The sequence below is a fragment of the Nestor notabilis genome, unplaced genomic scaffold (genome assembly GCF_000696875.1).
Source record: "Nestor notabilis isolate BGI_N333 unplaced genomic scaffold, ASM69687v1 scaffold27055, whole genome shotgun sequence".
NCBI lineage: Eukaryota > Metazoa > Chordata > Aves > Psittaciformes > Psittacidae > Nestor > Nestor notabilis.
The window spans coordinates 1-12,589 of NW_009928426.1; the positions used below are offsets into that span (position 1 = coordinate 1).

General features: G+C 51.8%; 1 protein-coding gene across 1 annotated transcript; it reads left to right on the top strand.

Annotated features, from left to right (window-relative positions):
- The first annotated feature begins 134 nt into the window (after positions 1-134).
- EEF1A2 (eukaryotic translation elongation factor 1 alpha 2) lies at positions 135-12,005 on the top strand. The gene is made up of 7 exons (XM_010014496.1): positions 135-373; positions 3,997-4,176; positions 5,156-5,452; positions 8,907-9,057; positions 10,252-10,508; positions 10,580-10,814; positions 11,654-12,005. Exons 1-7 carry the CDS (start codon positions 230-232, stop codon positions 11,779-11,781), a joined length of 1,392 nt encoding a protein of 463 aa, XP_010012798.1. The 5' UTR covers positions 135-229; the 3' UTR covers positions 11,782-12,005.
- The last annotated feature ends 584 nt before the right edge of the window (positions 12,006-12,589 follow it).

Sequence of the window (12,589 nt, forward strand, 5' to 3'; positions counted from 1 at the left end):
CCCAGCACGGGCAGAGCTGCCAGACAAGGCTGGGCACCCCCGGCCGGGATGGGGCACATGGTCCAGCGGGAAGGTGGGGCGAGGGGAGGAGAGTTGTCCCCGATGGGCTGGGAAGGGGTTGTCACGGGGGCTCTTCTGATGCACCTGCCTCTTCCCCTGCAGCCTCCCAAACCCCACAACTGCATTCCCATTGCCGCCCGCCCCAGCCAGCCCCGCATAGCCCAGCAGCATGGGGAAGGAGAAGACGCACATCAACATCGTCGTCATTGGGCATGTGGACTCTGGGAAATCCACCACCACCGGGCACCTCATCTACAAATGCGGGGGCATTGACAAAAGGACCATTGAGAAATTCGAGAAGGAAGCTGCTGAGGTGAGGAGCCCATCCCGCAGCGTTCCCCCATCCCACAGTCCCATCCGCAGGGATGCTCCACACTGACACCCCAAAAGTGCCCCTTTCTCCCCTTTTCCTGGTGCTGCCCTTCTCGTACCTTCTCTTTCTCCCTTTGTTCCCATCTATTTTTTTCCCTCTGCACCCCTGGGTCTTCCTGATTTCTCTGGCCTTGGGAAAATAGGGCGTTTGGGTGCTTGCCACCCTCTTCTCTGGAGCTGGGGGACTCCCTGCTGCAGGCTGGTAATGAGAGCATGGGCATGGTGAGGTCTGTGAGATGGGTTAGGGAACGGGTGGTCATCACCAGGATTCTGGAAAAGCCACAAACCAGGGCATGAAATTCCTTCTAAATATTGTGCACGAGGAGGAAAACCTGATAATCCCTCACTGCCCAGTGCAGGACTCTCTGAATTTCACTCTGAAGCATCTCCTGCCAGTGCCTGCTGGGCACGAGGTCCAGCATCAGTTGGACCACTCCTTTGATCCAGTTGGAAAGCCTCATTCCTGTTTTTCTCAGGCAGGGGGTCTGACATGTAGCAGGATTGGTAGCCTTTAATACAGAAAAGCTGGCATGAAGCAGGAACATTTAAATTAAGTTCTTTTGTTTAACTCTAATGGTGGCATTTATAGCGATTTAATAGTGGATGCTGTCGCTCATAAAGCACCACCCAATGCCTATAATGTGGCAAATGCAGAGATTAAAGAGAAAGAAATAGTCAAAGTGTGAACTGGAAGCTGTCAGAAATTAATGATGGTAAATTCTAGAGAGGTGGGTGAGCCGGGAAGAGCCCGGCTGTTATTGATAGGGCAGATCCGCTCTCTCAGAAGATGGCTTGTCGTCATCATTCCAGGAATCTTTAATGCAGATATCCCTCCATATTTTTTTCTGGACAAGATCTCACCTTCAAATGAAAAGGAGGGGTTTTACTGCCACTTTTAATTAAGCATTTTGCTGTCTGTCTGTCTTAACCCTTTAAATCTGCTCATAGCATCGGAGCTAAACCACCCATTTTCCTGCCTCGCTGCCAGCCCTTTTCCCCAGCCTTTAAGCAAAGATCTTCCTTCACACAAAATGAACCTTCTCCCTCGCCAGGTTCCAAAATGATCCTCCCCATAGATTCCCCCACCTTTACCTACAGCTTGGATATGGCTCGATGAGGTTATCATGGATGTGATTGCGGCTATTTTAATGGAACAGACACTTCCACTGACTTGCCGGAATATGCGGGGACTGGGAGCTGCTATTAATAGCCTATTGACTGAGCTTTCCGACTCCATTTTCTGGTGCAGGGCTGGGGAAGGGTTTTCTTCCATTAGGTGGCATTCACAGGAAATGGAAGCCTGCCTGCACCCAAAAAGCCAACAAAAAAACCCAGGGGCTGATTAGGGGGGTTTATATAAGAGAAAAGAGAAAGGATTTTTCTTCTCGTCTTTTGACTCAAAGGTAACAGGATCTCCCAAAGACGAGTTGTGCTATTAAAAAATAAAGGAAGAAATCAGTATTTGTGGTCTCCAAGTAGAAACTGTCCCTCTGCTGGGGTTCAGTCAGGGAAAATCAGGCTGTTTCTGGCACCGAACAGGGAAGGTATTGTGCAAAGCTAGATAATACCCTGGTTTTCTCAACAACAGCTCTGGGTAACTGAATATACCCCGTGAAAGGAGGGAAACAGTTTGGTAAATAAAGGATCTCATTTGTCTTCAAGTTCCGTACGATGCCCAGCTCTAGGGGGGTTCACAGGAGATGAGAGGCTGTTTGTGTGTGTGGATGTGGTTGCCTGTGGTCAGGTGCTGATTCCCACTCGGTTCCTGTGGGAGAGCCAGGGGGTCTGCTCCGTGCCTCAGTTTCCCCATGCAGAAGGGATGGAATAGGCTGCTGGTGGGGGGGAAGGCTGTGGGATGTGCTGATTGAGCTCCTGCCTGAGATCTACCTATTATAAAGCTCTAAATCCTTGGTGTATCTCCACCTTTTCCAGCAGTAAATAAGCACACCCTAACGACCCCCTCCCTTTTTCCCTTGGCAAGAGAGGGTTTTGATGTGCGTGCTGGAAAGGGTTAACCTCCAAGCTCCTGCTCTTCCCCCTCACTAAGCCTGATGCCAGGAGGATGCTTAGGAGCAGGGATTTGATTCTGGATTTTTCCATGCCTAGACTGCCCTTCCTGCAGGCTCGAGAGCTTGCAGCTGCCCATCAGAGATGGGGCATCACCCTCTTGACTGGCATCCCCTCTGAGGAGGAGGAGGTTTGCTCCTGGCTTGAGGATTTTGCCTGTAATCCTCCAGAGCAAGCTGCAAAGTCATCGCAGCGCTCGGCTCTTACGTAAACCAGGCGGCACCATCAGTTCAGCACGTTAATTCCTTGTGCTGAATTATGCGGACATGGGGCTGGAATGTGGGAGACAGGAGCAGAGCAGCCCCTGGGCACGGGGTGGGCAGGATGGGTTGGGATGTGATGCTGCATTAGGCTTCTTGGTAAGGATCATCACTGAAGCGTTTGCTGCCCACAGTTGGGAAGCGCTTCCCTCTGGAGCAGTGATTTGTAATTGGCCAGGATGCATTTTACGCATTGATCCTCCAGAAGGAACTGTGGCTGCAGAGGACACTGGGATGGGTGGGTGGGAGCGGGGTATTGCAGCTCTGTCCTTGCACAGTGGTAGGAGCCCATTAAATCATCTGCAGATGACCTAAATTCCATTTTCCATCTTAAAAAGCCCCTTGCATCTGAGGCCAAGAGCTGATGGTTGATGCCCATTAATCCTTTGCTTCAGCCAGGCTCCCCAGACTGCCCCAGCACGCAGCATGGTCAGCAAAGGAGGGTCTTGTCCTGCCTCATCTCCATGTTGGCAGGATCCCAGCTCAGACTGGGAGCATCACCCCCGTGCTGGGGGGGGAGTTCCACCTCTCCATGATGTCAAAGAACACTGACCCAAAGGAGAAAGCGTGTCAGAAGTAGCGCTGTGGTTTTACCAAGGAATGTGCTTTATCACAGGATGGATTTACTGTAGCTAATCTCACCCAGCAGGGCTTTATGCATTACAATGTTGGCTGAGATTTTGGCCATTTGGCAACGACAGTTGGTCTGGCTGCAGCTCACAGGAGCTCGTCGTGAGAATTTGCACACTCTGTGGCAAGAATCAATCCCGGTTCTATTCTGCTCATAGCAACCATCTCGCATTTTAATTTCCTTTTAACCCCTTCTCCTCCTACCCCCCATCAGTTCTGGCCTCATCCCTGCAGCAATTCCCTTTCCCACTAACCAGGATCAGTTAATAGATTAAAACGCAACAAAAAGCTTCCATTGCTGCTGTGGAGTTCTGTAGCATCATCATTTACCTGCAGCAGTGCAGGACCATGGTGGTTCATGGAGGAGACCTCATGGCCCACTGGCTCCAGCTCTTGCCCATCCAGCCCTATTCATATTCACTTCACAGCTCTTCTGGTTGAGGAACACATTGAGAATAGCATGTCCTGTATTTATTAGTGAATGGATCACAGCTGCAATCGAATTTAGGGAATTTTGCCTCCAATGTTTGCAATATGACCCTCTGCCTACATAAGTTTGGGATACGGGCTTGGGTTTCTCACTGGTTCTTGCCTTTGTGTTGGCCAGATGGGGAAGGGGTCCTTCAAATACGCCTGGGTGCTGGACAAGCTGAAGGCTGAGCGTGAGCGTGGCATCACCATTGACATCTCGCTGTGGAAGTTCGAGACCACCAAGTACTACATCACCATCATCGATGCGCCTGGCCACAGGGACTTCATCAAGAACATGATCACTGGCACCTCCCAGGTGAGAAATGGTGGCCAGGAAGGGGTGGAGTTGCTGGAGATAGGAAGCTGAGACTTGCTGACAAGCCCAGGGTCATGTAGGTGCTGTTGGAGTCCTTTTGGAGGTGGGTAGTTGAGACAGCAAACATCAGTGAGTGCTGAGCAGGGTCCATGCAAGCGGCTGGGTAGCTTCAGGGGACCATGGTGTTGCACCTCTCTGGGTGTGGTGGAGAAAGGGCCTCCTTGGGCACAAAGAGGTGTGTTTTCCACCCCATTTTCCCTAATTAGAGGAGGTGGGATGCTGTGATTTACAGGCTTTTGTGTGAGGATACCTCCACATTATTTTAGCCAATAAAACTTCCAACAATCCATTAGGTTTCATTGGCTAAAGGAGACTCCATGAATCTTTTCTCCTTCCTTTTACTTGAAACATCTGGTTTTGTCCCACGAACCACATCATATTGCCAAACTCAATGGTCTACCCTTCCAGAGGAGGGTGATTTCCCCTCGTTGCACTGCAGGACATTCCTACATCTCCCTGTGGTTGATGGGTGTTGGACGAACCTCACTGTGTGCCCAACAAGATTCCCATTGCGATGCCAGTTGGGCTGGGCATGACTTGCTGCCAAACCCAGGCAGATTCTGCAGTGGGCTCTGGGTACAGAAGTGTTCTGGGTTGAGTCTCACCCATCACCCAGGGAGATTATTTGCAAGACTTCAATAGTTTTAGATAAAGCCTTTTCTGAGCATCTCTGGATGATCAAGATGAGGTCCTGGTTAGAGTCACTCGCTCTGATTTCCAACCCATGTTGCAAAACCATACCCAGTGGGCAAGTCCGATATAACACAGTAAGGTCAGTTTTGAGGTAGATCTGCAGGGTTATGGGTAGCAACTGGTGGGAAGTTGGTCCAAGCCATGAGTAGGATTCACCAGGGGCTTACTCAGGGATTTACTCACCAGGAGTGGGGGCAGAAGCCTGTCATTAGCTCTCTCCTCCCAGGCTGACTGCGCCGTCCTGATCGTTGCTGCTGGTGTTGGTGAGTTTGAAGCTGGTATCTCCAAGAATGGGCAGACCCGTGAGCACGCTCTGCTGGCCTACACCCTGGGGGTGAAGCAGCTCATCGTGGGCATCAACAAGATGGATTCCACGGAGCCCCCATACAGCGAGAAGCGCTACGATGAGATTGTCAAGGAGGTCAGCGCCTACATCAAGAAGATTGGCTACAACCCAGCCACAGTTCCCTTCGTGCCCATCTCAGGCTGGCATGGAGACAACATGCTGGAGCCTTCTCCCAATGTAAGTGTGCGTTGTGTTAGATTTTTTTCCCCCTCTCCCGAGTAGCCTGCTCCAGGCTGAAGCTGACCTCTGTGCTCTGAAAACCACGGGCATATTTCATGCACTCATCATGGTAATGGCCCATGTTGCCACCACAGATGGGTTTGTCACATAGCTCTGGTTGCACCAAGCTGGGAGGAATGGGTGCGCTGTTGATGGGCACACTGGTTGCTGTACCGTGGCCAGACACCCCAGCAGCTAAACGTGAGCATCTGCAGATGATCTCCATGGCTTTGCCTCTGGGATGTGATCTGAAGGTTCCGTATCATCAGACCCGTGGTAACATTAGAAACCATCTGCAGCAATTGTCACTCTCAGCAGAAAAAAAATAGGACATCGTTTTCTGAGGGAAAGAACACAATGTGGTCACGGGCTTGGAATGGCTCCCACCATGCAGCAGGGCTCCCTCATTTTGGGTATTGGGTACCCTTTCCCGTCAGAGCTATACACCACTGTGGTGGCTGCACCCCCAGTTCCAGTCCTGACATCTCGCTTCTTAAGGTGGCTTTTTCTCGAGGAGGTACCATGTTTCCCATAAGAAAACCATGTTTTTCCGGAGCATTGATTTGGAGCTGCTCCTTGTCCAGACCATTTTTACAGTGCATCAGTGATGGGGCTGGTGGGAATACAAAGGCAAGGTGCTCTGGGTGGGCCCTTGCCCTTATTTCATATGACAGCAGGGGAGAAAGAAGAGCTTGGAGAAGGATGTGGGTTCTTGGTGACAGGCTGCCAATAACAGTTGTTATTCTGACACTGGAAAAGCCATCCCAGCTTTAGTCTTCTAAAGAAATGATGGGCTGGAAAGTTCTGGCCACAGGAAGGTCCCTGTTCTCCTGCTGCTTCTGGGTGACCTTGAGCAAGTTGCTTTGACCAGAAATCCTCAGCAATCTCTTGTGAAGCTAATGGGAAATTTGATGCTTAAGGGGAATTTAGGAGTTCACTTATGGATTATGGGTCAGAGCCCTGTGACAAGGCACAGAGGCAATGTGTGAGTAGAGCAGTGATTGAGGGAGGTCAGGGATCACGAGCCTGTGCTAGAGGGAGAGCTGCGATGCAGACTCACACTGTCCTGAAACACAGCTCATAGGAAGGGCAGCTCGCCTGGGGCTGACTGGAAGGAAGGGATTTTTGGGGTGCTTGGGAGATTCCTGTTCCCTGCAGAGCAGAGCTGGGATAAAGGTCAGCCACGGCTATGCCAAACGCAGCCACATAGCTCCTGGGTGCCTCAAATCAGACAGGCTCCAAATGTCAGCAGCTGCTGGGCCGGGAAGATGATCCCAAACTGCTCTATTAATAGAGGGGAGGCACAGAACAGGATGGGGCTCAGTGGCCCCCTTCCTCTCAGAGCATGACCTCAATGTGATGCTCTGCCTGAGAGAAGGCAGGAGCCAAAATAACTCAGCCCTTTGCTTGTGTGTCCGTCAGGGGACTTATCAGAAGGTGGGGATTAGAGCTGTGACGTCCCTACAGCTCCCGTCACCTCCGGGCGAGGGGGATGTGGTGGTACATGAGGCTGGAGCCAGCTCTGCGTGGGACACTGCAGCCCACATCCCTGCTGCACATCAGCCTAAGGCCAACTGCATAAAATGGTGCTTGGGATGCAATTGCATCGGAGTTCTGCATTTGAGGGGGTTTGTGGGAAGCAGCTTTCTGTCGCTGCAGCTGACACGACAGGGATGTTTGATGGGGTTTGGGAGACTTTCATCCCATGGGATGCTGCAACCCAAAGGCACCCAATCTGTGGTGCAAAGGAGTGTGGTGGCTGGGGGTGAAGAATTGATGCTGAGGTGGGTGTGTTGGGATGCTCATGGGCTGGGTAAAATCAGAGAAGGGAGATTGCTCTGGCAAAGGCACTTGGGGTGCAAAAGAGGTGGAGCTCATCTTGAGCCTATTTAGCCTGTCTGGCTGCAGGGTTTTGTCAGATCCTGCTTTTGCCATAGGAGTTTTGGAATAGGAATTGCTCTTCAGGAAGCAGATTTGGGGAATATGTGAGAGGTTTTCCTTGGGTGGCCCTAGAAAGCAGCACAAACCAGGTTTTGCAGGTGCTTCTCGCTTTGGGGCCATACAGAGGTTTCCCAGAGTGGATTTAGTACCAGAAAGTGTCAAAGTGTGAATTTATCTGATGCTTGGGACGCCAGAAGTTTCCTGGATAAAGCATTTGAAAGGAAAGGAAGCTGACCTGAACATGCTTGATGCAGGCAGAATTCCATGGCTGGACCTGGCTCTTTTCCCCAGTCCTTCCCAAAAGCAGTGCAGATTGCAGGATAGAAAGCCAGCCTTGGCATGGCTGTGTCCTCCAGCAATAGCTGTGAAACTGAGGGCACTTTGGGGGTGCTGTTTCACCCCTAACCCCATCCCCATCACACTGTGCCACTGGTCTTGGTACCTAAAGAAAAGGCCATGTCCATAACATGTGAATGGAGCTGCACATGGGCAGCGTTCTACATCTGATTGAGGAAATACTGTCCAAACCTCTCTGTGCAGAGGCAGGGGAATGACCTTGCATTTGATGATCCCTGTTTCTTGTATCAAGGGGTTTTCAGACCCAGGACTGAATTTGTCTTGCTGACAAGCCCCAGATGTTGCTACAGCTTCCAGATGTGCAGCATCACCCCAAGAAAGCACTATGGTACCCTGCATTAAACCTCTGCTGAGCACATTTCCATACCTCTCTGCCTCTTTTCTGGCCAGTTTTAGCTTCAAAGGTCCTATTTATAGCAGGAGCAGAGATGATCTGTGATAAATGATCCTGACCCTCTACTGCCCTGGTGCAAGCACCAGGTTTCAAGCATCCTTCCAAGCCACGGTTTAAAATCCAAACCAAGCAGGAGCGAGTGAGCAGAAGTGTCTGTCTGGGGCTTGCCTTGAGGAATCTTGGTTCCCAGGACTGAAGGTTGAGTGCTTTGTAGCTGGGACTTGGCTGGAGACCCTGTGGTCCTTGTGCTGGAGGCATCATTGCTGGAGAGCGGGATCCAGGCAGCTGGCACAGCACCCATGGGTTGGTGTTGGAAAATGGGGTTCTGAGTTTGCTGTTTTAACCGATTCCATCCTTTTTCTCCTGTTAATGGCTGGTTTGCATGTTTCTGGGAAGGGGGGAAATTGAGCAGAGGGGTGCAGAAAAGTCTGCAGGGATGGTGGAATGGGAAGTGCTCCTCAGCCCTCAGGTAAAGCCAGGATATGGCTGGACTGATCCCATGAAGGTTGTCCTGCTGGGACATCTCCCTGGGATCACATCTGGATGCTGAGGACAAGCACACTCAGTGCATGTTGGAAGTGTTCAAGGCCAGGCTGGACGGGGCTTGGAGCAACCTGCTCTAGTGGAAGGTGTCCCTGGGGTTTGGAACTGGACGAGCTTTAAGGTTCCTCCCAGCACAAACCAGTCTGGGTTTCTATGTTGTTGCTGCTCTGTTTGCAGATGCCTTGGTTCAAAGGCTGGAAGGTGGAGCGCAAGGAAGGCAACGCCAGTGGGGTGTCCCTCTTGGAGGCCCTGGACACCATCCTGCCCCCAACCCGCCCCACAGATAAACCCCTGCGCCTGCCCCTCCAGGATGTCTACAAGATTGGAGGTGAGCAAAAGCCTTGCTACTGCTTTAACCGGAGCCTTTGTTCCGTGGGAAATTGGGAATGACATTTCCAGGTATCGGGAAACTGGAGATTGGACTCTATAAACTTGAGATAATGCTGGGGAGAAGAGTGGTAGGTCCAGCCACCAGTAAGGCTGGTTGGTGTGTGGCGGCTTGGCCACGGTCTGCCGGTGCTTCCCAAATGCTAGTGTCCATCATCAGCACCTCCATATGCTGAGCTGGACCATGATGCCAACCATGTAGGGAGCACAGTGGCCAGCGCGTCTGCCTGTCCCTCTGGAGCAGTGATGGGGACACTCTTCTGAGCTATAAATACCCTGTGAGCTCTCTGACCTGCTGGCAGCAGCAGGCAGCCCTGCTGACTCCCTGGCACAGCCATTTCCAGCCCTTTTCCACTCTTTTCCAAGGACACGTGTGCTGCAGAAACCAGGCAGGGATTGAACGTGGGTGAACATGGGTTTTAACTGGCTTTTAACACAGTTTTTTGCTTGCTATGGAGATGAAAGGTGGTGAGAAGGTCTGTGTCCTCCTCTAGCTCAGCTGGGGCAAAGAGATATGGCTTTTCCATGAAGCAGGTCCTTAGAGAGCAGAGACACCATGGGAAGAGGGGAGGTGGAGGCAGCAGGGTGGATGTAGAGTAGCGGATGGGTCCATCCAACCTGCCCAACCTCTTTCCAAGGTTGTTTCTGGTAACGATTCTTCACCTGATTCCAAAGGTGAGTTTTCCCAAAGTCTTCTGATGACACAGGGTATAAAAGGTCCCCTTCATTTAAGCAGCCACCCTCATTCTCTGACACAGCTGAGCCTCATCCCATGCTGATGATGTGGCCATCAGGGATGTGGAGCATATTGTTGCACGCACACTGTGATGTGCCCAGTCCTCCATGCAGAAGATGCCACCACTTAGAAAAGGAAGAGCTTTCAGGGCACAGGGATTGCTCAGGGCCTTCTGATTATGGTGTTACTCAGTTGTTACAAAACATTGGGCAGAAAGGATGTATCTTAGGGTATCTTGAAGACCCTAATGTTGATCTTGCAGTTAAAAACTAGTGGTTTGGGGACAAGCAAACATGATGAAAAGCACTGGAGCTATCATTCATCTGCTGCAGCCAGGCTCTAGCCCAGGGGTATTCCAAGCAGGTTACATCTTGCTCTGCTCTTTCCTTGCCTCTGAAGGTATCGGCACAGTCCCTGTTGGCCGAGTGGAGACTGGCATCCTGCGGCCTGGCATGGTGGTCACCTTCGCACCCGTGAACATCACCACCGAGGTGAAGTCCGTGGAGATGCACCACGAGGCCCTGAGCGAGGCTCTGCCCGGGGACAACGTTGGCTTCAACGTGAAGAACGTCTCCGTCAAGGACATCCGCCGCGGGAACGTGTGCGGGGACAGCAAGTCGGACCCGCCGCAGGAGGCAGCACAGTTCACGTCTCAGGTCAGCACCGTGCGTGGTTTGACGCTGTCCCCCAGCTCCCAGCCTTGTCCTGACACCGCTCTGTCCCTCAGGTGATCATCCTGAACCACCCCGGCCAGATCAGCGCCGGGTACTCGCCCGTCATCGACTGCCACACCGCACACATCGCCTGCAAGTTCGCCGAGCTCAAGGAGAAGATCGACCGGCGCTCCGGCAAGAAGCTGGAGGACAACCCCAAGTCCCTGAAGTCGGGTGATGCGGCCATTGTGGAGATGATTCCTGGCAAGCCGATGTGTGTGGAGAGCTTCTCCCAGTACCCACCCCTTGGTAAGGGAATGGCTCTTTGGAGGTCTCCTGCGGAGGAGCATGAAGGCTCTGCGGGTGTAGAGCTCACACCGGACGTGCTGAGCCTCTCCCAGTATCCCCAACAGTTAGACTTTGGAAGGGAGCTGAGGATGTTTTGTTGCTCCCCCATGATGTCGGGGTGCAAAACTGATGCACAAACTGTGTTAGGGCTGGTGGGGTGGGAGAGGCTCTGTGCTGAGCTGAATTTCTGAGGGTAGGGATGGGATTTTCCCTCTGGGAGCAACGGGACCATTTCTTCAGGGTTACTAAACCCTGGTAGTTTATGAATGCAAAACCATTTGTCAGCTTCCCCATCTCTGCCCTAAAACACAACTGCTCAGGAGGAGAAAGAGGGAAGTTTGCTGAGGGAGGTCACCTCTTAATGAAGGGAAATGCTTGGATTATGTTGCACATCTGGAAGCTTTAGCGAAGCCAGGAACAGCCAGGGCTGTTCAGCCTGAAGAAGAGAAGCTGCGTGGAGACCTCAGAGCAGCTTCCAGTGTCTGAAGGGGGCTACAGGGATGCTGGAGAGGGATTATTCATCGGGGACTGTAGCAATAGGACAAGGGGTGATGGGTTTAAACTGAAACAGGGGAAGTTCAGGTTAGATCTAAGAAAGAAGTTCTTCCCTGTGAGGGTGCTGAGGCGCTGGCACAGAGAAGCTGTGGCTGCCCCATCCCTGGGGGTGTTCAAGGCCAGGTTGGAGAGTGCCTTGGGTGACATGGTTTAGTGTGTGGTGTCCCTGCTTATGGCAGGGGGGGTGGAACTTGATGATCTTCAGGACTCTATGACGCTCTGTCCCCTCACTGTCCATCCCACAGGCCGCTTCGCTGTCCGTGACATGCGGCAGACCGTGGCTGTGGGTGTCATCAAGAACGTGGAGAAGAAGAGTGGTGGGGCCGGGAAAGTCACCAAGTCTGCCCAGAAGGCCCAGAAGGCTGGAAAATGAATCGTGGGCTCCCAGTGCATCGCGCAGAAACCATCCCTGACACCAGGACGCTGCCACCGTCTCCCCCGGGCGCACGTGTGCACATCAGCTTGTAAGAGTTTATATGTCAACGACTGGATGCTCACCATTAAGGTCCAGTGGAAATTCTTTAAAAGGAAAAGCATGTTCCAGCGTTTGTGAGGCTTCATGTTAATTTTACCAATAAAACTGGTACAACATCCACAGTGGAAAAAAAAAACCCAAAACAAATAACCCTACCCCTCCCTTCCCCCAAAAAAACCTCCAAACCAAACCAACCAACCCAAAAGGTGTGTGGAGCTCTGTGTGTGCGTCTGTCATTGAGAGGGGCTGGGTTTGGTGGGGTTTATGTGGTCCCACTTAGAGCAGAGGGGGCTGGGATGGAAATGGAGAGGACGGAGGAGAGTTGGGCACCCGTATTGCAGGTGACACCAAGGCAGGTCTCGCCCTGACCAATGGAGGTATCTGAGCTGATTCCCCCAGCCTAGAGCAGGGGCTGCTCTGACAGCAGTTCTCATACTCTCCTTCACCTGCTCAGCCCTCTAATATTCATTATTAGGGCCTTTATTCTACTTTTCTCCATGCAAAAGAAGCTTAAGTTAACCTCCTAAAGTTTTGCCATATAAAGAAAGAACATAGCACACCCCAAACCCTCTGGAAGGGCTAGAGCACACCTTTGATGCTTTATGACACCCCATCACTTTGGAAGAGGTGGCCAAGGCTGCCTTCTCTCTATACACTTTTCACCTATTATAGATTCCCCAGCCCTTTCCAAACAACATAGCAGGAA